Source organism: Lissotriton vulgaris, chromosome 7 (assembly GCF_964263255.1).
Source record: "Lissotriton vulgaris chromosome 7, aLisVul1.2, whole genome shotgun sequence".
Classification (NCBI taxonomy): Eukaryota; Metazoa; Chordata; class Amphibia; order Caudata; family Salamandridae; genus Lissotriton; species Lissotriton vulgaris.
In genome coordinates this window covers 728,635,259-728,660,729 of record NC_141695.1, presented here as the reverse complement: position 1 = coordinate 728,660,729, position 25,471 = coordinate 728,635,259, and the positions used below count along the sequence as shown (strand labels likewise).

Here is a 25,471-nt window from a genome sequence, read left to right as displayed (position 1 = left end):
CATCCCGCAACATAGTCGCATTGCGGTGCGTGATCATTTGCGGGCTTATAATGTTCCTTTGGAAGGCTTGGCGGTGATAATGGTGGTTAGTGCGGAACATGCTTATCCATACGAATTGTTTTATTCATGGGTGACGTTTCCGGCGGTGGACGCTAATTCTGGAGTGTTCCACACATACACTGCCACTGCTGTGTATGTGTGGAAAAAAATTAAATACACCAACTATCCCCGAATTGGAAGAATATTCAGGTTGGGGTAATTATACTGAATTGTCCATTCGTGAGTTACAAACTCTATTCTATAATTCATCCTTTAATGTGTCCAGTTTGGATCCGAAGGGTTGGCTGATGTGGCATAGAAGTGCTGATTCTTGCCAACCTCGTTTTCTGGGTTTGACTGAAGGGTTTACACAAGTCAGGCCTGATCCCCGTTTTGAAACTGATCATACTGTGACAACTTACTCTGTGGGCAAACTGTGTCAGAATTGGTTACGACATTCCACGTTAGCTGCAGTTAAACTACATCTATCCCAGTTAAATGATAATGTGGATTTAAATGATTTTATAAAAGGCCAGGCTAATGGTAGATCTAAACGGTGGATTTATGCGGTTTACAATGAAATTTGGGAATTTTCGCAAATTGAGGCTGCTAAGTGCCTAAGGGCTATTGGCCAAGCAAATTTGGAAAAAGTGCTTGCAGTTGTCGATAACAGTATTAACATGCTTTCTTCCCGAATTTACACGTTGAATAATATTGTTTCTTCTGTAGTTGACATTGTGAATGATGAGGTGTCTGTATTATACCATGGTGAAAATCAATTGCGTTCTGTAATGCAGTTTGCATGGACACTACAGACTCTTAAGGCGGGCCATGTGCCCTGGAGTTACATGAACGTGTCCTCCCTCTTTGCCCCATTTAATTTGACTGACAAGCAGCGCATGCTTTCAATGCGGGATGCATCATTTTCTATGTTACATATTGAAAAGTTAGAATCTTTACCCTTTTCTGTAGCTGAAGCCGCTGCTGCAACATGGCTTATCCATGGATTAATTACATTACCATTTGCTTTGTACAAATTTACTAATTGTATGCAGTATATTGCAATAGGGCGGTATGAACCACTAGGCAGCGCTTTCCTCCATGAGGCATGGTCTCTACCATACACATACAGATGTCTAAAGGATGGAAAGGAAGTGAATCTTAATGGTGAAGAATGCACACAGTCGCCTGACCGTTCTTTAATATGCAGACACATCCAGTTACACGGTTCTTGTAATCAGGACCGGCCTAATTTAGCCTGTGTTTTGAAAGGCACACCAGTTCAGGCGATAGTTCCCACATTTACATTATTGACAAATGGTAGTTATTTGCTTTTGAATAACGAAGAGTGTAGTGGTTTAATGGTCGGTATCGCTTATGTGGTTACTGTATCAGAACGTGTGGTGTGTTGCAAAAATGTGCTATATCCTCCCACACATGGGAATTCACATGTTTCCATCTGGCCGCACATCCCAACCTTGAAAGCGGAGTTCAATGGTATGAGTAGAATAAGAGCCCTTTTGTCTCAAAGGGAAGTCGCCCTGACCTGAGCTCGGCCCGTGAAACGTATGTCCTTCACATAGCTAACACACGCACAGAGGTGCAGGCACTTTTAAATACTGACTTGCCGTTTCATTTCTGCGAATTAGTTCATCAAATCTTTAATGCCTCCTCCACGTCTGGCCTCGCTCATTTTTTTAAATTAGTTAGCAGTGGTCTCGTGACTACCTTTGAAAAAAAATTCGGTGTCATCCCCGCGTTCTTCCATTCTATATTTTCAAGTTTGTTTGGCGGATTCCCTGTTTTGCTGGCTTTGGCTGCTGGCATTTTGATATTGTTTTGCTTCCTAAAACATGGATGCCCGTCCTGCACAAGAAGCCGCTCAGCTCCTTCTGACACTGTTTAGTAACCGGATGCTTGATTACTATGGCACCCTGCCGCTTGCGACTTTAAGCACAGCATTTGGATTATCGTTTCGATTTTCCTATTTCACATGTGTCCAGCCTGTGTTTCATTGCCTGAGCTGCGATTTCGACTGGGCCATTGATTTGTGTCTCTGCTTGACAATATCTCCTGACGTCGATTTTAATCACCTGATGGGCCCCGTAGTTGCTCACGAGTTGGTTTGTTCTGGCGAAAGGATTATGGCCTTGGCAGCGATGCATGGACTAATGGGTCAGTGGGACATACCCGCAGCGGCGCATGAGTTTCTGGCACATAGCGTTCTTGAGAACCCACCGAGTTGTCCTCTGATGTTGCTAGAGGATCCGGTGCTGGAGGAGCACGTATGTTCTTTCCCATTGCTTAATTGGATGGCTGAACTGTTTTCGGATGATGACAGTGATTTCATGTTGGAAGCTGTTGCTGCCTATTTTGCATATTCTGTCCAATCATGAGATGCCTTGGAGACTTTCATTATTATGGCACGTGACTTTTTAGTGTTTTTGAAAGGTGCCTTTTTCTTACGAACATTTGAATTTATACGACCCAGGCCTATCACTTTAGACTACAGTGGCCACGCGTTGAAGACTTTTGATTAAATTTTGTTTGGCCACTATAGGCATTCGTACATATTTTTATATATTTTATATATATATATAGCTTGGCTCAATATTGTTGAACTCTGCTTTCATGTTATGCCTACATTCTACTATTGGCTTGTTTTTTGACCGTCCTCGGATCATTGGGGGGGGTGTCATAAAGATGCTGCGTTTCTATATACTGTGTTAAGTTCGCATGAGTTTATACGACATATTTTCCTTCAGCTTTAGTTTGCACACGACACATAATTGTTATTGTAGCTTTCAACCTAGACGAAAGATGTGATTTATTTGAGAATAATATGTTATTACTCTGATATTAGTCGTGCTTGGTACACTGTCTGAACAGTGAGTGCGAACCCTCTAAGAATAACTTAACACAAGGTTGCTGGGAGGTCTGATCCTCGCACCACTAGACATAACACAAATACAGTTGATGCCAACATTGGGCTCTAAGCGGGTTTAAGATAGAGTTACTGAGAATGCAAAAACACACTTGATGAAGCTTCGCATGCAGAGAGCTGGTGGCAGATGATGTGATCTTCTCCTCCTGAGATTCAGAGGTATGGGCCCGTCCTGCTAAAACCCAAAAGAGACCTTCATAGATATAATATAGTATGCTAAATAGGGAGGGCGAGAAATAGGTGTTATTAATTTCTATTGATTTTAGCATTATAATATGCTATCACCGTTTGCTAACTATGGACTAGTTACTATGCTGATAACTCTGATTCTTATAATATGTCTTCTTGTATTATATAAGATACTGCGTTTGAGAACCTTGCATTGAATAATAAATATTTCAAATGTGCACGTGTCCTCTTTTACTCCACGTTCTGGTTTGAAATGATTATAGAGCGAAAGAGTGTTCATGTGTTCCACGATACCTGAGGTAACCTAAGTTCATGTTCTGGTTTGTCTAAGTCATTGAAAGTTTGTTATGACCAATGAGACACTGTAGCTAGCTCGGTAAGGGGATTTTGGATACTGAGGTGAGTTTTGGGTCACCCTAATTCATTGAGGTTCCGGATCTCTATGCACAGTTCTGTAAGAGAACGGAATCCCTGCTACAACCTCAGAGGTCCAAAATCGGGGATGTAGAAAGTGGAAAACATAAGGGTTTAGCCAGTGCAGATAGACTTTTTCACTCATTCTCCTAGAGCTATTGTCTTGGAAGATATCAAAAATACATTTTGTTTCTTTTTTGTTGTTGGAAAGGCTTCACAAGTCTAAATATAATTAGAAAAATGTTCTTAAAATTCCACCATTGAAAGTTTTTATCTTTAATCAAGTAAATTATTGCCTACTATTCGCTGATTTTTTTTAGCATTCACAGATTACAATCAAATAATTTTAAGAAAAGAAGTGCATACTACTCAAGCATTTGTTAAGAGAGTAACATTCCAAAAACTTTCTACCTGCACAACGGGCAATAGAGTTGGTGGAGAACCTTCCATCCTTCTGTACTACAGAATGATAACAAATGTCAGATATCCATGTTCATTTCTGTGTTGGTTTAGGTGGTATAACAAGGATAAGTAAACACTGCAGTGCTTGCAAAACTAATATGTCATGCTGCGTCATAGTATATTAAACTAGTACCATCTGATATTTATTTTCGTCTCTCTTTTCAGATGAAAGCTTACACACAATTAAAAATGGCAGGCCTCTACCCATCTGCCTACTGGGTAGGCCAAGCAGTGGTGGACCTTCCTTTGTTTTTCTTGATACTAGTTTTGATGATGGGAAGCCTGTTTGCCTTTCACTATGGAGTATACTTTTATGCTGACAAATTTGTTGCTGTAGTAAGTTACTTTTCTCCTTTTATTTGATAGTAGAGCAAAATATGTCTAGTAGCATTTTAACATTGACTGTTATTGGATGAAATATTGTTTTGTATCATGCATTACAAAGATTTAAGCTAGTAAGTGAGCATTCTCCGGTCATTTAAAATCTTGAGTAAAAATAAAATGTTCCTTGAGGCTATTCGAATACCATGCCCCACTTGCTTCTGGTTAACAACATATTTCCGTGTGTCTCTTGCTCACTATGCCACTGTATTCAAGCTAGCCTGGCTGATGATGGGTGTTAACCAGAACCCGGTCCAGGATGCTTATTTCCGGTTCAGGGAAGACCTGGCTTGGCAGTTCGGGCTGGACTGTTCCCTTGAGGCACCGGGTCAAGATTGATTTGCATATTGCTGAGTCTGAACTGAGGTGGCGATTTGAGCTAAAGAAGGATGATGGATTCAATTCAGATCTGGCACTGGGAGTAAGTGTCTGAAAAGTTTCAGTGCTCCCTCCATAATTTCCTTGTGTTTGCTTTGTTCGCCCTAAGCTGGTAGGGTATGCCCAGGCGTGGATCCCTTGCTCACTATGCCACTGGATTCAAGCTATCCTGGCTGATGAAGGGTGTTACCCAGAAACCGGTCCCAGGATGCTTGTTTCCTTGTGTTTGCTTTGTTCTCTCAGAGTGAAACAGTGACACAAGACCTTGGTGTGGGTGGTGTTAAGTTATTCAATTGGAGAGGATGTAGTAAGGGCTTAATTGCAGTTAGCCAACAAGAGAGCAAAGGGTGATGATCAGGACCAAGAAGAAGGTAAGTGAGTGAAACAGGCTTTGTATTCTGAACCTAGCCCGAGTCCTTAATAGCCCTATTCTGGGGGGTCGTCAAAATAAGTCAGCCTTAACTTGTTTGCCCTTGAAAAGCCATTACATGAAGTTGCCCTAAACCTCTCTGCCCTTGAAAAGTTGCTAAAGAAAGTCACCCTTAATCTCTGTGCCTTTTACCTAGGTACCTGGTCTGGACATTCTAACAGGAGGAGTTAAATATGTTGACAACAGGGGCGGCAGAGAGGAGTAGTGGCGAGAAAGGCAAAGTGGTGTAGGCCATGGGGGATTGGCCCCATGACCCAGGGGATGTAGGCCATGGATGCAGGTGAAAGAAAACACCATATGCGCAACAGCAACCACAATATTCAGCATCCATAATGTACCACTGCAGATCATTGCAACATCTGGCACTCCGCAGTCATTCCCATAAACTATGAAGGCACAATCAAAACATTTTGCACATTTGGGAGGCAGGGACACTTGAAGGTCTTCTCAACACAACACCGAAAGCTTAAGATTTGTGAGCTCCAAGGAGAGAGATCAAGGCAGAATGTAGGAGTGGGGTAGTGGGCGAGCTGAAGACCTCCTCTTTCAGACCACATCTAAAAAAAAAACTTGATCCTTCTGATCCTCCAAACTACAGATACATTTTCTTTGGTCCAGTCCTGGTTAAGTTGACTGAGAGAGTGGTCATCGTCCATTCTTTTTAACATCACTGAGGAAAATAAGTGTGCTCTCAGAACAACAGTCTGAATTCTGACCAAGCAGAGGCACACAATCAGCCCACATATCTCTCTGGGAGGATATGAAACTTACAGTGGGTCTGCCTATCAGCAGCATTCAACGTGGTCCACCAGCAAACACTACTGCTCACAGGCTGTAAAGTCTTTTGACTTGCGAAAATTCCCTGAAATGGATTGCCTTTTACCTCAAAAGCAGACTAGTTCTGATAAACGTACATGTTCATATCAAAACCCCCTTCAAAGCCCAAACTACACAGGGGACAATCATTTCACCTCTTTTAACGTCCAGGGCAGCTGAATTCGGAGCACAGGGTTCACAGTTAAATACCGGGCTCCGGCGGCAGCTCAGCCCAGCACCATGTGACTCTGGGCAATAGCTCACTTAATTTCTACGACGGCCCCTGCACCTTGAGACCCGTAAGGGTGAGTAGTTTGCGCTTAACAAATACGGAATTTACACCTATGTGGATGAGACACAAATCACTGTAAAAATGATTTGATCATATCTAATCCAACCAATCATGACATTAATAAAACATTTTGGTTCAGCCAACTGAATGTATTAGTTCACTTTCTAAGAACTTAATGCCAGATGGGCAGGCACACTTTGACGAAGAGATGCAATATTCACAGCTGCCGAACTGGAGGACCCTACTTTGCCCATCTGTTGGTCCCGTACCAATCTAATCACCTCTCACCTGTTAAACTCTCAACTTGAAGGCTGACTTTGACACAAGGCATCCAGGCACAGATCTGCCACTGCTGCCCCAGCCAATAACCATTCCCACCAACATAACAGTGTAAAGTGGACACCCTTCTGCTCAAACCGGCACAAAAGGATACGGAACAAAAAAATCACATTAATCAGGGGTCTGCCAAGCTAATATAGTCAACCGACAACAACGATATACCTCCACGCCTGTCTCTGACACTGCTTTAATTCATCAAACTACTATGCGCAGTCCCTCAAGACAGCAAAATGCTTCATACACAGGCACACTTATTCAGAACGCCCTTTCATCCAAACAGCACCGGCTGGTATAGCTTGCTACCTGGCTGGAAAGGCCAGTTGATTCCCTGTGAAGGCTAAGAAACCTATCCGGTGAACGTTGCGCTTTACAAATACTTTTTAACATAACATATGACGCGTGATATAAATATTGCAGTACAGGGCAACTTAAACTCATTATACTTATGCATCGCAGCAGGTCCTTTAAATAAACTAGCTCTCAGCAGTAATTCCGACAAACAACAAAGGCACAATTAAAACATGTTTCTACTACCATGGGAAGCTGGGACACTCGATCATCTCCTCATTGCAACACCAAAAGCTGCTTAAGATGTAGTGCGCTTGCGTGAGGTGAAGACACCGAGGTAGAGTGGAGAAGAGGGAGGTTACCGGAAGGACACCGAGTTCATTTTAGTGCTCTAAGTAGATGCTTGCATTAGTTCTCCATCTTGAGATCTGTCCTGAACTGTACCTTCGGGTGGATGGCTGTGTAACAATTTTATATATGTCATGTCACTTATTTGTTCACCTCTTGACCCTATGACGATAAGTACGAATAATCGGTCCAAACAATGTGGAGAGATGAACCGTAACTGATGTTTGTAACATACCAGCTACAATCCATTTTTGACCCTTTATGTATATTTATTTTTTAGCTTAATATAAAGCGTGCTTATTTACAACCACTCCTGGTTATAAAGAATGTCTTTCTGAAGAGAGCTGCCTACAAAATCTCGGGAACTCTAAAACGAATGTTTGTGATACAAAACAACTAGCTGCATTATATTTACTTATTTTTTTTCATCGTGCATTGACTTCTCTTTCAATGGTCTTTTTTGCAGGTATTTTGCCTTTTTGGTTATGTTCCAGCAGTAATCCTGTTCACTTACGCAGTTTCTTTCACCTATAAAAACGTGCAGAACACTCAGGAGTTTTGGTCATTCATCTTTTCTGTGGTAAGTAGCACAGACTGAGATGGTTTATTTTCAATGTATGTTTTGCATCTGGGGCCTCGGCACCTTTCAAGTGAGTGTCCGTAAACTACTCCTAGATAACCGAACATAATAGTACGGTTTATTGGTATTTTCTCTTTATTAGTCAATTTGGCAGCATGTAAAATGTGCTTTATGACTTAATCGTATCAGTGTTTTCTGATTTATAGAAAGCACTGAAAAAACTATTGGAATCGGGTAAACCAGGAAGACGAAACCGAAGCATTGCACAGTTTGAAGATTAGAGATTAAGTTGAGCCTTATGGTTAAAGCTATCCTTTTAAAGGGAATGCATGATTTGCGATAGCCTGCGAGCCGGGGCAGAGGAAAGGCTTGAAGCAAGTTTGCGCTCTCTCATAGAAGACTAAAAAGAGGTAAAGCTCTATCTTGGCTCCAGAGAGTATACTGTATCTGATGCATGCCTGTATCTTAGGTGGTATGGTGAGGTAAGATGTTGACTTATGAAGAACTAGAAGGAAAGTGTAAGACTGCTTCTTGAGGCGTAAGTACGAGCTGAGAAATGGCTGCATCAAGTGCATCCTTATAGACCCTGATTGCACCTATGGAGTGGCTGCATCACGGTGCATTAACGCTTACTTGGCTGCCTCCCAGGTCTCCAAGCCCTCCCAACGCAGCATGTCCCTGAATGACTTGCTAAAGCTTAGTGGGATTTCAGGCAAGTGTCTAGGACTATGCACCATGAGTCATAGACTACGATGAAGTCTCTTATATGCTATCTGTAACAGCCCATTAGCATCATGTTGGGGCCGCAAATACGGGAGGAAGATCTGATGGACCATCAATTGTGCTTGCGCACAGTGGTGGGACATCACAACTCCTCCATGAGTTGACCTGCAACCCAGTGCGCAAACTACTGCAGCTGCGCCGCTAAATAATAAATTATTATTTAGCGGCGCCCCTTGCCCATGGCCAACTGTAGTTTACTGAGCACAACCCAACACCTATCCTTGTTCTAAATGAAACTCCCAGTTCTGAATGTAAGGCGTGGATTTGGGGATACGGACCGGGGAAGCATTACCATCTTGGATAAAGACACTCTACCCTGTACTGTGAGTGGCAAGGCACTCCAAAATGCAGTTTGGGATTGAAGCAATGCTATGGTTCTGGTAAGGTTGCAGTCAATAATGTCCAGTGCTTCATGGCACGTATTTATTCCGAAATAGCGGAATGTGGCACTTCAAACAGTAATAGAGTGAAAAGAAGACACAAGAACAATCCTAAAACCAATTTAGAAAAATAGAGTTAATTTGAATAAATAAATCAAGAGCAAGACAACAGAAATCAAATCAGTAGATATGCAAGTTTAAAAAAATTGAGTGAAAATTGCGCCACAAAGCACAAATTGTGGCCATCTGGTCGCACCAGACTTAGACAAAGACACAAGTTCAGAGTGACCGCGATGGAGTGTGGGACAGATGCAGGGGCCCCTTTATGCCCGCTAAACAAAGTACCTTAATCCTTGTTGCGAAGATATGCAAAGTCCCTAGTCGAGGATATGTCGCACATCAGAGGTAATGTGAGGTCCTTATGATCATGACTTTGATGTCCTGTTTCTTACAGAAACCTGGACACGAGTAGATAGCGAAGTAGAGCTTACCTTAGCCTGTCCTCCAGCCTATAACATTTATCATAAGCCCAGCTTGGATGGAAGAGGAGGAGGAGTAGGTTATATATACAAAGACATCTGGAATATTACCCCACTCTGTGTAGAGGACATCCCGGGAATTGAGCCAATGGGGTTCTCACTCAAAGATACCAGTGTTGCCCTGTGCTCAGGCTTTCTGTGCTACAGACCACCAGGGAGTGCTGCTCATGTTTATCAAGAACTGATTGACGCCATATATAACTTATCATATTCTCACTCTAAGCTACTGATCCTCAGAGATTTTAATCTCTGGGAGAATGGCACCCTTGACATCACTATTAAGGAACTTTGCCAAGCCTGCAAGAATGTCAATCTACAACAGTTGGTACTACATCCTACCCACCAGAAGGGCCATGTGCTTGACTTTATTTTTGCTGATGAAAACAAGATAGTTGTAAAGGAAATACTTCCTCAATGTTAGACAGACCATTTTCTAGTCTCCTTCACCTTGAAAGCTGATAGTCTTCAACAACACGATGCTGGAATGTCATCTACTCGTATTAGTAGGAATCGTCCAAAATAGCAAAACTGACGGACCTTCCCTGGCTTGTCGATGACAGTTATGTCATGCACGGCTCGGTGGAAGTGAATTATCTGAATTTATGCCATCAGATCACTAGTTCGTTAGACTAGTTAGTGCCTTTGAGGAAAGTCAAAAGTCGAAAAAAACCTTTTGCTCCCTGGCACAAGGAAGAATTGAGGTTGATGAGGACCAGCTGTAAACAAGTGGAAAGGAAATTGAGGATGAATTACCTATAATCAGATAAAGTAGTCTTTAAAAAACTACTGCACACTTACAAGGAGTCGATAGGCAAGTCCAAGGCCAAATACCTTGAGGAGACTATTCTACACTTGGCTAATAAATCTCAAACTCTTTTAAGCCTAGTCCAATCCAGAATGTACTAAGCCTAACACTCCAGCATCACAGAAACTATGTGATGATTTGGCAATATTCTTCGAGGAGAAATGTAGTAAAATCTTAAATGGTCTTAAATACCCTGGAGATGAGGATACGTGCAAGTATACTGGCAATAACACTCTAATAAATTATGGCATAACTGAGAGGGAAAACGTGACAGTTCTGGACCATTTCCTGGTTCCCTCACAAGAGGAATGTAATGCAATTGCTGCCGGTATCTCCTCTGGCTCTCCTTTGGACGCACTCCCTCATAAGTTTTGGAAGCTCTTTGGTAGTCAACTTTTTCCGCACCTATACCATATTTGCTGTCAATCCTTAAGTAACGCTGTAGTTCCGAACTCCTGGAAAAAGGCAGTTGTTTCTCCACTGCTAAAAAAGGCTTCCTTGGATCCCCAGTGTCCCGCTAACTACAGACCAATCTCCTTGCAACCCTATCCAATTAAGATTCTGGAGAGGGTAGTGACAAAATCTCTTTCAAAATACATCGAGGATAAGGAGCTACTGGACGAAGCCCAATTTGGGTTTCGCCCTGCACGCAGGACCGAGACGGCCCTGGTAGCAGTATTGGATGACCTGAGAATGTGGGCTGACAGTGGTCAAGCAGCCTTTCTGGTGCTGCTTGACATGTCGGCTGTGTTCGATATGGTTAATCATCAGATCCTTATTAAGAGGTTGGAGGAATTGGATGTTGTTGGTGGGACAAGAGACTGGCTGCATTACTATCTTTCCAACAGACAGCAGGCAGTGACGCTATCGCCGTTTACCTCCCAGTACAGAGAGGTTAAACAGGGGGTCCCTCAGGGCTCAGTCATCAGCTCAATTTTGTTCAACCTATATCTCCGCCCACTCATTGTTTTAATAAAATCATTTGGAATTGATGTCATTAACTATGTGGACGACACTCAGCTTGCCTTCGCGGTTGAGGGCAATAATGCAGTCTCTCTGGAAATATTCCACAATTGCCTGCACAGAACAGCAGACTGGCTGAAAGAAAATTCCCTACAATTTAATGGGGAAAAAACTGAAGTCCTGTGCTGTACATCAGGTAAAATTCATCGTCCCCTTCCAGCAGACTTTTGGCCAGATCTGGCCAACAACTGTTCCATGCCCGGTAAACAGTACGTAATTTGGGAGTGCTGTTGGACAGCAACTTACAGCTGGACTCTCAGGTGAACAAAACTGTGAGCACTTGTCTATCCCTGCCCTGAGCTCTTCGGGAGATTCTCCCGTCTTTACCCACTCCGGTTAGACCTCTAGTGGTAAGGAGTATTGTTCTGAGCAGAATAGACTATTGTAATGCACTCCTATTGGGTTTTCCAGTCTCTCTGTTAAAGAAGCTGCAAAGAATACAGACTATGGCGGCTAAACTGGAACCAACCCGGCCACGTGGAGCCTCGGCCTCTTTGGCCTTAAAGGATCTCCACTGGCTGCCTGTTGTGCAATGAGTCCATTTTAAGGCACTTTGCATTGTCTACAGGGCAGTACACAAAATTGGGCCTAAAATCCTACAAAGGAAATTTGTATGGTACTTCCCTGCTAGATCTCTGCGTTCTTCTGCTGCTAATCTGGTCTGTGTTCCCCACGTCAAAAAAGTTAGAATGGGTGGCAGATCCTTTAGCTATACGGCAGCCAGGCTATGGAATGCACTGCCCCTGGAGCTCAGGCCACTGAATCCCTTGTCACGTTTCAAGAAGGAACTGAAAACTAGATTGTTCCTCAGAAATTAGATCTTGCTTATCTTGTTCTGTTCTCGATGGTTGGGAATTTTAGCGCCAGGATACCCTTGAGGTAAAAGCCGCGCTATTCAAGTGCACATTACATTACATTACGTGGAGATGTGTTGCACAGCGGCAGTCTATTAGGCTGTGAAATGATGTTCTTGTATGGAAAATTATCGTGCAGAGGTGGTTCTGATGGGCTGTGTTAGACCTGGCATCTTTGGCGTGGTTTCCCCCTATCTTTTTGCCTCTACCTCCTGTATTTTTGATGCTGTGATGGATTTCTTTTTTGCTGGTTTAGATGCTTTGGGCACCTTGCCACTGCTGTTCAGTGTCAAAGTGCAAGTGCTCCCTGTGTAAATTGTTATTATGATTGGCTATCCATGATTGACATATTTGTGTCACCAAGAAGTCCCTATGAAGTAAAATGCACTGAGTGTGCCAGAGCTGGTGATAACAAATGCTACTAGTGGGCCTGCAGCACTGACTGTGCCAACCACCTGAGTAGCCCTAATATGGCGTCTCAGGCCTGCCATCGCAGTGCCTGTGTGCAGTCTGTGAACTGCCATGTCCTCCTGGTCAGTGTTCCCTTCCCTTTCTGTACAAATTGGTCACCCCTATGGAAGGCCCAAGGTACCCCTTGGGCAGGGTGCAGTGTATGTGGAAGGTAGAGCATGTACTTGTGCAGGTGACATGCTCTGGTAGTGAATTACAGCCATTTTCGTTTTTCACTATTGTAAGGCTATCTTGCCCCATAGGCTATCATGGGGGATGCTGGCTACAGTGGCTACCAGCACATCTTTCCATAGGAGCAAGATAGGACATAAAAGTCTGGTATCCCTGAACTCAGAATTTAATAACACATCTTTTAGGAAATGTTGTTTTTAAATCCTGTGTTTGAGAACAGCACTTTTAGAAAGTTGCTGTTCTCTTGTCTGACCTTTCTGTGTGCCTTGGCCTGTTTGTGAATTGACTGTCTGGTTTGTGAGTGACAGGGGCTGGGTGACTCCCAGAGTCTGAGTGGACCATCCCTGGGCTGAATAGCTCCATCTGCATCTAGAGTAGTGGCAGGGGGAAGCACCTGGGCCTGAATAGGGATGTGCCTGCCTTCCACAATGCTGGCTCCACCTCCTGTTGGGCGGCTGATGACCCTGCCCCTCTCTCTAAAAGGAAAGGAGAGACCAGGAAAACAAAGTGCTCAAGGAAAACCCAGAACTGTTTCAGACCGGGCTCAGAGCCCTCCTGCACAAAAGGAACAAAGACTTATAGGGGTATAAGCACAGGACCCCTGACTACAGAAAATCAGATCATCCTGGAAACCAAAAGGAACCTCTGCCAAGGAGAAAGCTGGAAGACTGTAGAAGAAGGACTGCCCTGCTGTGTGATGTTGGACTGACCTGCAGTTGCTTTACTGCCTAGGAGAGGGGAAGGACTCCGTTGTTGCTTTGTCCCCTTACTTGAAGGAATCTCCAAGGGCCTGAGAAGAGCTGGCTCCCTGTTTTGAAGTCTCAGGGACAAAAGGACTTTACCCCCAGCTTCCCTGAGCTCTGCTGAGAGAGCTTGAGCATTTGTGGTGCCTATGGAAGTTGTACCTGTGCTGAGAAGCTGGAAACCAAGATTTGAGAGACTTTGCTACAGAAAAGTTATCGCATCGCTTGCTTGCGGAGCGCATCCCCGACAGTGCGAGGAAAAACCTGCCGCTACAATGGCCGAGATCGTCGCAGCGCCTGTTGCCCGAGACGTCGCATCCCTCATTTGCGGGAAGATCACCATCGCTGCGAGCATCGTCGCAGAGCCATCGCATCGAGGAGCTGCGAGAGGAAGATCGCAGTTGGATCACGCATCGTCGCCCCGGAGATCATCGCGGCACCTACAGATCATCGCAGCGTGCCTTTGCGAGAACAAACTTCCTACGGAACCAACGCACCGGAATCCATACAAGTCATTGCTTCCTGCCCATACAGACCGGATTCATCACAACACACCCGCTGCTTCAGCGAGGCTGTCGCCAACGCCTCCCCATGGTCTCAGGAGAAACGCATCGCTTGTTTTCCACCGCACCAGATTCTGCTTTGGAACTTTGTCGCATTTAAAGGTACTGTTGGCTAAACGTGACGCAACTGTGAACTATTTTTATCGCAACTTAAGAACTCTTTCGCAACCATATTCTTGAACTGTGTATGTTGGATTTTTGTCGTTTTGGTCTTGTGTAGTTTAGATTAAATACCTTTATTTTTCTAAACTGTTTTGGAGTCAGTTTCGAGTATTTTAACTGTGTTACTGTGAGTGTTGGTACAAATAATTTACACATTGCTTTTGGATAAGCCTGACTGCTTGTGCCAAGCTACCAAGGGGGTGAGCAGAGGTTATCTTAAGAGTGTTTCCTCCTTACCCTGACTAGAAGCAAGGGTCCCTATTTGGACAGTGTTACCTACCTCTGCTAATTAGAGACCCCTAGTTCTATCTGGCTGCATAGGGCAAGGTGATGTCCTTGCTTGGAGATGCGCCATGCAGCGGCGGTTCCGATGGACTGCATTTGGCGAAGCAATTTCCTTGTGTCCCCACAGCCGAGTTGATGTATCTGTTCCGGGGTCAATGCTTGGAGCAGCAGAGGCGATGCATCATAGAGTAGATGCGTCAGTTCTTCTAAATCCACAGATGGGCTGGCATAGCACTTCAGGCCCACTTCTAAGGGTCCAGCTATAAGGTGGCAGTACTTGGGAGGGCAGGACTCTCAGATTGCAGTGTATAGATGCTGGATTCAAGGTTGTTTGAAACCTTTTCTGTCCTTAAGGCTTCTGATAAGGATGCCAGCCAACTAGCACTCTATGGTCCTGGGTTTTAAGATGCAGGTCCATTCCTTTTCACCTAGGCAAGAGGGCAGTGGGACACCACAGTGGGGCAGTAGTCCAGCACAGTGGCAGTCATTTTATCAGCAGAGCAGCCCTGCTTCCTGGCAGGATCCACAGTTCCACATATGTACTGAAGAGTTGGATTTAAGGGTCCATTATTTATACCTGGTGCCCACTTTGAAGTAAAGAAAGCTTCTAGACGTTGTAAAGTATCCCTCTTCCTCCCTGTCCTGGCCCCAGCTTATCTGGAGTCACAAAAGACTAGTGTCAAACCCTTTGTGAGAGTGCTCAGACAGAGCCTTTGTGATGTGCAAGTGTGCTAGGTGACCGCTTCTCCTCTATAACTTCAGAATGACCCAACACCTATCTTCCATTTGTCTGGGAGACACAAAACGAACTGCCAGCTACACCTAGTCATGTGACCCAGGAACAGGCTGCAGGCACCAAATAGTTAGAATTGGAAAATGACAACTTTATGAAAGTGCAATTTTCTGAATTGTGACAAAAAAATCCAACTTTACCGTTAAGGAGGGCTTTCAATTACAATTCTTTAGACGCCAAACACAATCTGCCTACCTGCTCCCAATTGGAAGTTACAGCTTATTAAATGTGATAAGATAATTCCAATGTTATCTTATGGGAGTGTCAGGCCTTGCAGTAGTGAAAAACGAATTTAAGTGTTTTTCACTACCAGGGCATGTAAAACTTAAAAGTACATGTCCTACTTTTTAAATACATTGCACCCTGTCCTATAGGCTGCTGTGCATAGGGCCTACCCCAGGGGTGACTTAAATATTAAAAAGGAACGTTTGGGTCTGACAAAAGGTTTATTTTGCCAGGTTGAAATGGCAGTTCAAACACTGCACACATAGGCTGCAATGGCAGGCCTGAGGCATGTTTAAAGGGCTACTTATGTGGGAAGCACAATCAGCGCACCATGCCCAACAGTAGCCTTTAATGTACAGGCCCTGGGCACATGTAGGGCCACTTTTCTAGGGACTTGCAAGTAAATTAAATATGCCAATTGGGTGTAAGCCAATTCTGTTTAGAGGGGAGAGCACTTTTGCTCTGGTTAGTAGTGGTAAAGTGTGCAGAGTCCTATAGCCAGCAAAAACAAAGTCAGCAAAACTGGAGGGTTGACAGCAAAAAGTTAGGGGAGAGCCACACCACAGATGCCTGATCTAACAAGTATCTTAAAGGCCAGCAGAATCTACAGCGTCTGTTTTACTGCTCAAGTCAGCGAATAGGGGTTCCCTTGTAAGCCCCCTCTTCTAATCTTAGAGCTCAACAAGACATTTCTTACCTGACCAGTGTTAAGTTGTAAGATTTATAGCTGGATAGTCAGCCACTAATGTATTTGTCAAACAGTAATCATGCAGTTTTTTTTCCAGCTGACTTTATTGTAATATAGTCACACTATCAGCACCTTTCACTTAAAGTGAACTCTTTGAATGGAAGTGTTGCATGCAAGTTTATTTATAGCAAAGGCCGGTCATGAACACAGCTTTGATTATAATGAATAAATGCCATTTAGTCTGATGTACTGACAATCTCTTCTCCTTTGAGCGCAGTCTTAAGAATCTTATTTTATTTTTCTGAGACGTTGCCTTTTTTTCTTTCAGACAGCTTTGATTACAGTGGTCATCACTGAAGTGACCTACTTCATAGGAAATGATTTGATTACCACTATTCTACATGACCTGTTTTCTGTCTTCATCCCGATATACCCCCTTGTGGGATGCCTTATTTGCTTTATAAAGGTATGCTTTTACGCTATTACCACTATCTTTATTCAGTGCATCAGAAAACTGTGGCATCTAACTAACGCTCTGTGCGATTTTGCTGACAATCTCTAAGTGTTGTGCATTACATCGGAGTCTGGGACTGCTAGCCACTATAACGGTTCTTTCCCATCTTTAACAGTAAAGTGATATTAAAATACGCAGTCTTTGTGAATGTTTCCTTTTCAGTTTAAAGAAAAACTGTTTTTATTGTAAAGTAACAACATAAAACAATACAAACCAAAACAAGTGCAGTAAGGTGCAGTCGTCGAGATTTACAATAATGGCCATAAAGAGGTGCATAATAGGACAAATTGTTACATAGACTCTTTAGCACAATCATTTGCATCGCGATTACCATCATTCTTTAAAACATTACAGAGTCTCTCGAGATGCCAGTGGGGGAGTATTGCTGAAAGGAGCACACAGCAGACCTCTACTCTCGTTCCAAGGGCCCCATATTTTTGTCCATTTACGCAGGCATCCTCTGCTCTCATAGATAACACTCTCCGCTTGCATACACCAATCCATATCAGATTCCCAATCAGTGTATCTTGGCGTAACCACTCTTTTCGATGTTCTGGTAATATTGCGCTTTGCAACCATGCAAGCCAAAGAGACCCACAGCCTCTCAGTTCTTGACAAATCCGTACCGTCCCAAATATTTAAAAGGCAAAGCCGGTTGAAAACTTCGATAGGTGTATGACATATCCGGGACAAAGCTGACACAACCTTACCCCAATATGTCTGAAGGATAGGGCATTCCCACCATTGGTGTAGATGGGTACCAGTGTGGCCACAGCCTCGGGGACAGGACGGGGATCCAAGAATCACCATTTTAACAAGCACTTAGCTAGTGTAGTAGGCTCTGTTGAGTAGTTTGTGCTGTACGAGATTGAAACGAGAGCGGATCGCCACCTCCCGGGGTGAAGCCAAGGCCTCCCGCCAGTCTTCTTCAGTTATGTGTCCTATATCGTCAATCCAATTAGTACCTTATTTATTTTGAGCAGGTGTGTTATTGACAATTTTACGGTAAGACAATGCGATGGCTTTTTCTGGAGGGTAATCATCTAATAACCTGTCTTCCAAGGGCAAGGAGACCGGCAGGTCTCAACCTCTAGGTATTGCTTTATGTAATGAGCTAAGTGCTTGAAGGTAGTGAAGGGTTTCCCCCTTTTGTAGTTGGTAGTCTCTCTGCAGGTCGGTAAACGGGAGAACCCTAGCCTCTGCCCATAGATGTCCTACCCTGGAAAGGTTAATCCGGTCCCATTTGTCAAACCCCGGTGGCTTTGGCAGTATACCAAATTGACAGGTCTCAAGCAGTGGAGTGACTTGCGTGATTATACCTTTCCAACCCTGGTCAGCGTGTTGCCTTGTGCCATAGGGAAACCGTGGTGGATGTTTGGGTGTGTCTGGGGGCTTGCTTCCCTCCACCATATAGTGCCCTCAAGTAATTACTGTCCATCCTATATCCAGGGTCTATCGGAGGTCGATACATCCAGTGATTAAGGACTACTAACTGTGAGGCCCGATAGTAGGATTTAATGGCGGACAAGGCGATGCCCCCGTCTTACCAGCTTTTTGTGACCTTAGCGAGAGCGATTCAGGGTGTACTGTTGTTCCAAAGCAGGGTACGTACCTCAGAGTCAATTAACTGAAGGTAATGAGGTGGTACCAAGTGTGGCGCATTCTATAGAGCGTAGAGAAAGCGCCATCATCTTATAGAGGGTTCCTTTTCAGTTTTAAACTTAGTAGCAACATTACTGATACACCACAAATGGGGTTAGGAATTTAGGAGGGCTAGGCAAATACTTTTTGTTCTAAGAAGGATGAGAAACTGGCAAAAATGCACTTATAGATAGACATTTTCAAATATTGATTCTAAATTGGACTTTGGTATTAGTTTCTCAATTTAGAAATACCTCAGATAAGTAAAACAGTTTAACGTGCTAGAGAGTATTTGTTAATAAGATCTATTTAAAGATTAACATGGGTTAAATATGTTTGCCACATTATGGGGTTTCCTAAAATTAGTTTCCAAAAGCTCAGCTATCGTAGATTTTCTTTGATTTTATCTTACGTGGATTTCATTTATGTCCTTAGGTTAGGATTCCCCTGTATGTATTTAACACTTATCATTGTAAAACGGTAGCTCCATCCACATTCTTTCTTCCTTCTCAATGGTAGCCATGTAGTACAAACCACCTTAAATGTTTATCTTCTACCTTCCTTAAACCAAAAAGGCCTTCATTGATTCTTTCATTGACTATTGACTGAGAGGGAGCTGTCCTATCAACATTCTGATCATATTTAGAAGGAATTGGGAAAAAATGTATTTGTACAACACCACAGCTTCATATTTTTGAGATGCCAGATGTTGCTAATTTATTTCTGTTTAAGCCCTTTTCATGTCTGTAACAGATGGAAGCCGTAGCTTCTTGAGTTAGTTGTTTTCTGGTCAGTTAATCTCATGTTTTGGTTTTCATTTTTTGTATAAGGCTCTCACGGATTTCAGGGACAGTTACTGAGATGTTGTAGCATTTAACATGACATGTTTGTTCTGAATGAGATGACATTAGGCTATTCATGATGCCGACTAGTATCACTTCCAGTATTTCTGATGGACACTTCCTACCAGTAGCCAAGAAAGCTATGCAGGCACAGAATTCAGGCTATATCATTCCAAGTCATGTATATTAAATTTTACTGTACTTCAAGAGGAAAGGACCAGCTACCAAACAGTCCACAAAGACCCAAAAGATACCACATTTAACTGATGAGCTTAAGCACACTTTGTAGTCCATAGACAAATGTTCTGAACATTGTTAATAGTCTGATTCTTATTTATTCATTTGTTTCGCTGTAGCTATTCAGGGCTAGAAATCATATAATACAAGAAAATTACTCTTGGCAGACCAGAACCCCTTTCACCTTGTGATTTGCACCAAACCAAAGTATGAAACATCATTGAGTTCAAGAGCAATTACAGAGTGATATAAATAACCTCACCATAACCGCAATTTACAAATCTACACCCATTTTTTTTAACTGTGGCATCTATGCCCTAAAGTAATACAATGGTCTGAGTGTGACGTTCCAACGAATAGATGTTAAAAATGATAATCAAATCTATCAGCATGTGTATGAGTGCTCGCATGCCATCAACTGAGATTGGGCTTCCTATACTATAATATAAAACACGTAAGCACCTGGTATATTGTATGCTTACTTATCCAGTTCCAAGCACAAATCATCCCCGCTCCTGAACTGGCCATTATGGTTGTAAGGTCATATCACTGAATCGACATTCCTGAAAAAAATAAAAAACATTTAAATTACATATGACCGTAAATGCTCCATAATGTATAACATCAGCCATCAATAGTTTCGATTTGTAGCTGTTATAACATTTTGAAGTTTTCTTAATATCCTTTTTTCCAGTTTTTGTTTTAACTTTATTTATTACATAGCCATTATACAATGCCATTAGAACATAACTGTTCAATATTTCGTACACAGGATACATGGTTGCTGTACTATAATCAGACAAACATAGAAACATATTGCACTTTACCAGGTCATCACACATCGACAGAGTTGTTATCCTAGGTGTGTGTCGTGCCCTGCAGGTTATGCAGTCATTGTGACTATACCACCAGTTAACTAGTGCTTGATGTATCACAATCCGGGCTTGTCATTGTCACTGCTAAATGCAATCTCTGGGGTCCCCATATGTCTTTCGGGCGAGATGCTTTAGAGCGTAATTTACCATAGGTTTCTGCATGTGAGCTATAAGTTTCCATGTCTGTGATCCAGTTAGCCGTTGTGGATGCTCTACCTCTACCCCACTGCATGGCTGCTCTTCGTTTGCACATCAGTAGCACCAACCCCACAAACGTTTGCTCATTCTTGGGGACCCATTTCAACATAGCCATCAGTGGGTCTACGGCCAGCATCAAACCCATCATTGCTTTTAATGTCCCAAACACCTGATTCCAATAATCTCTGAATGGGCGGCACTACCATGCCAAATGTAGATAATCTACATCCGGGCCATACACTTTAGTCATTAGGCATCCTCACTACCAGCGATCTTTGCTTGCAATACAGGGGTGTAGTATAGCCTGTCTAGAAACTTGTAATGAATTAATCTGTGTCTCCCATTCATAGATACTTCTTTCTTTGGTGTGCATGGAGCAGTACGACTATTTCTCATAAGATATGTCCGATGCTAATTAATGAGCCTAATGTGACCTCACCTTGGCATATGTGGGCTGCAGGTCCCCCATTGCACTTTAGTGTTGTCAATCTCCTGGGTGTGGGCCTTCCACTACTAAGGATAGCAGACCCCAGCATTGGGGAGCCTGTAGATATTCTGGGTATAGGCTCCTAACTGTCTTTCATGTGGTGATATAGAAACACATCTAGGGGAGAGCCCCCACCCTGGGTGTAATCTGTCTGTTTAAGGAAAGTATTGTTTTAAAAAGGTCTTACAATTTACAGATTCCCTGTGCCGCCATTCATTTACTGGACAGTGGTTCAAACAGGATCTCAAACTGAGGGTTCCTAACCAGGGGCATGTGTGGGAAGTATATATTGTCCATCGCACACAGTCGCTAGCCTGTGCCATGCCACACTGTACAATTAACTGTATGAATTTAATTTCTGGGTTTTTGGGGTCTTTCAGTTTTACTGTACTGAAATTATCGGGCACACCAGGCCTCTCTCCAATCCTCTTTGTGGAACCTTACAGTAATAATGAAACCAATGAGTGGCTAACTGGGCCAGTGAAATCAGGTAGTATGTCTTGAAATTTGGCACTGCAAACTCTCCTTGGTTAAACAGCCTCCTCACATTCCAACCTAATTAGGGTTTTTGTTCTCCCCATACCAGTTTTATAATTAAAGACCTAAGCTGCTGAAAGTAGGCCTTACTCAATCAATCAATCAGGGATTTTATAAAGCACACTACTCACCTGTGAGGGTCTCAAGGCGCTGGGGGGGGGTGGTTGTGGGGGGAGGCGGGTCAGCAGTTCCCTTCAGCCGAATAGCCATGTCTTCAGTGCCCTCCTGAAGGTGTTCAGGGAGAGGGCACGTCTGATGTCGGTCGGGAGCTTGTTCCAGGCCTTGACAACGATGTATGAGAAGGATCTTCCCCTCCTCTGGCTCTGTGGATGCGTGGGGTTTCAGCGAGGAAGAGGTTGGTGTATCTGAGCTTTCTTTGGGGTACGTGGAGGTTTATTCTTTTGTTGAGGTATTGGGGTGTTATGTAGGCGTGGGTGAGTATCTTGAAAGTGACTCTCTTCTCGATGGGATGCCAGTGGAGCCTCCTTAGGTGTTGGCTGATGTGATTGTGTCGCAGGATAACGAGGACGAGTCTGGCGGCGGTGTTCTGTATCGTCTGGAGTTTGCGAAGTAGAGACTTGTTTATGCCGGCATAGAGGGCATTTCCATAGTCCAGCCTGCTGGTGATGAGTGCGTGGGTGACTGTCTTCCTTGCCTCGAGGGGGGTTTCACTTGAAGGTTTTGCGGAGGATGCAGAGGGTATTGAAGCAGCTGGAAGCAATAACTTTGACCTGTCTGTTCATGGAGAGAGAGGAGTAGAGTACGATGCTGAGGTTTCTAGCGTGGACCATAGGGGTCGGGAGGGGTCCCGAGGACGGCGGGCCACCTAGAGATGTCCCATGCCGATGGGGTGCTTCCAAGGATGAGGACTTCTGTCTTATCTGAGTTGCGCTACAGGCAGCTGGTGCTCATCCATACTGCGACGTCCTGCATTCCTTTCTAGAAGTTGAGTCTGATGGTGGTGGGGTCCTTGGTGAGGGAGAGGATGAGCTGGGTGTCGCCGGAGTAGGAAACTATGTTGAGACCATGCTGTTGGACGATGGCGGCAAGGGGGGCCACGTAGATGTTGATTTGGAAGGCGATCAACATGGGGCGGGCCCACGTTCACTTTCTCAGAAGCAACACAGTCCTATCAATGACAGCAACACTGTTACTACCAGTAGGGCGGTAGTGGTTACAAGCGGTGCTCCTTGAGGGGGAACAACTCTAAAGGTTTTGGCAGAGACACTCCCGCCAATGGAGCCTCTACTGCCTAGAACTGACTTGCTCTGCACCCCTCAATCACACTTTTTACATCAGAGGGAGACTCCAGGGATTTTTTTTCCTGCTGGGAGGAGATCACCACTAACCGTCTGGTTCTATCAATTATCGAGCACAGCTACTGACTTGAATGCCTTTCAACCCTACACCACCGGAGATTATACGCCCTGAGAAGTTATTGAGCAATATTTTGATACTATTGAGCTGTTATGGCTCAGCGATGAGCATCGTGAGTATCTGGGTGAACCATTTACCATTGAGATCGCACAAGTGAGCTCCGGTCTCCCGGGCGATAAGGCACCTGGATCTGAAGGTTTGTCCGCCGCTTTTTAAAACGAATATGCGCCCCTCCGTATTCCCCACCTCACTGAAATGTACAAACAAGTCTGTCACAAGTGGCATATTCCCTATCACTCTCCGCGAAGCGCTTATCACACTTCTCCTCAAGCCTGACAAGCCGCCGGAGTGTTGCGATTTATGTCACCCGCTATCATTAATCAACACAGACAACAAGATATATGCAAAGCTGTTGGCCAATCGTCTCTTCCCTCTCATGACACTTATAGCTCGCCCGGCCCAATCCGGCTTCATCCCGGGTCGTCCCAATTCACATAATCTGCACCATTTTTTTTTATATAATGCACCAAATCAATCCTAATCTGCCGCTGGTTTCTGCCCTGCTGCACGCCATGCCCAAGGGATGGTCGGAAGCAGAAGCGAGGAGGCCCTATGTGGTCAATAGTGAGAGGTTTATTAAAGATAAGGACACAGTTTGAGGTGAACAAGAACAGTCTGGATACAAAATAGATGGTCGGAAAGAAGGTCTGCTGACACCAAGGGAGGATGTAGAAGGCTTCCTCAGGATCTTGACAGAGCTTGATCGTAGCTCCTTCTTCAATGCAGGTCACAAAACCTATTATGGGTTCCAGATGGTCTGCCGGGATCCCGGAGTAGGCTCAAAAACAAAAGAAAGTAGCAGTCCGAACCAGGTCCTATTAGAAAATGGGACACCGTCACCAAACCATGTGAAGGGGATGAGGAAAGTAATGTGCGTTTTAATTTAGAGGTATTTCAGAGGGATAGCGTGAGGGTTTCTGAAAAGGGTCAGGCTTGTAGGCGATAGAACGGAGGTGAACGGGAATACTCAAAAGGTGTTCACGTTACAAGTGCTGTCCTCAGGTCACAAGTTATCCCCTGACTACTCCCTTTGGCCCCTATGACCAAGAGAGGTCATCAAATTTGGAGGCCTTTCGGGCATTCAAATAAATTGGAATACATCTATTCAATTCCCATTAACAGATGCGAATCAATCCTATCCCTCGGAATACCTGATTAAGTGGGCTGCTGGGCTGACTAAATATCTTGGCATTTGGCTGAGCAGAGAAAAGAAGGAGCTTTGGAGGGCCAACTGTGGTCGGACTATGGAGTGGCTTGAATCGAAAATCCTTATATGGAAAAATCTTCAGGTAATCCTTAGCGGGGTGTATCGGCATGGCCAAGATGAGTTCTTTATCTATTCCTAAATATTCCGTTGCTGCTCACCTCCCATTTTTAAGTGCTCGCGCTCTAATATGATAACAGTTTTATAGGCGGGACGTCAACCATGCATCGCCTACGAAACCCTTACACTGCCATTTTCGCACTGAGGGATGGGTGCCCCGAATTTTAAACTATATGCTTACGCCGCTCATGACAGTTTTCTCCACTTGAGGCTACATCCCACACCTTTTCAGCCTCACGTGGCTGTAAAAACTGACCTTGTCCCCTATCGCCGCAAAAACGGCGATATTCTTGCCATACACAGCCCGTGAGGCGAAATAAACACTGTTGAATGAAAGAGCTGGGCCTAGGAGGGAGTCCGTAGACGTACAGGAGTTAAGGCTTTATAAACACCAGCAATGCAGCTCGCAAACAATCCCTCCTTTCCTCCACTGCAGACCAGTGGGATTGCAAGCCCAGCTGCGGTGCTGGGCATTCGCACTAATGTGGATCTGTATCCTAACGGTCAGTTTCTTTCTCTCCCGGATAGCGCCACTCCACTAGACAACCTACTATATTATCAGATAAGAGTGACCTGCAGCAATATGTGTGACACATTCCCCAGACCCAAAATGCAGCACTTGAATACATTCACACGACACCAACTGCGCACAAGCTCGTCACCAGATTGGTTGCGCTAACTCTCGCAGCCTCACCTGTGGCTACTGAGCGGAAACGCTGCGCATGGGCCTCAGATCTAGTCGACAGGCCTTCACCAGAACAATGGCAGTACTGCTGTAATCAATCCCCAAACCCTCCCCTAACTATAGACTGTGCCTGATAAATGTTTAATTTTTACACAGACTGTATCGCACCCCTGCAGCACTTCACAGAATGGATTGGCTGAGGGTGCAAGGTGTATGAGATGCTCCGCTCCTGACGCAACCTTTGTACACTTGGCCTGGTATTGTCCAAAAAGAGCGAACTTCTGGCAAGATGTTTGCAGAATTATCTGT

The 25,471-nt window shown here is 44.1% G+C and overlaps 1 protein-coding gene across 2 annotated transcripts in view; it reads left to right on the top strand.

The window, feature by feature from the left end:
* ABCA5 (ATP binding cassette subfamily A member 5) overlaps nucleotides 1–25,471 on the top strand; it is a 1,411,043-nt gene that overhangs the window by 953,939 nt on the left and 431,633 nt on the right. For both annotated transcript variants that reach the window (XM_086930971.1, XM_086930972.1), the window contains exons 24-26: nucleotides 4,214–4,384; nucleotides 7,787–7,900; nucleotides 16,714–16,851. In XM_086930971.1, the coding sequence (XP_086787097.1) occupies nucleotides 4,214–4,384; nucleotides 7,787–7,900; nucleotides 16,714–16,851 (423 nt within the window). The remainder of the gene's footprint in view (nucleotides 1–4,213; nucleotides 4,385–7,786; nucleotides 7,901–16,713; nucleotides 16,852–25,471) is intronic.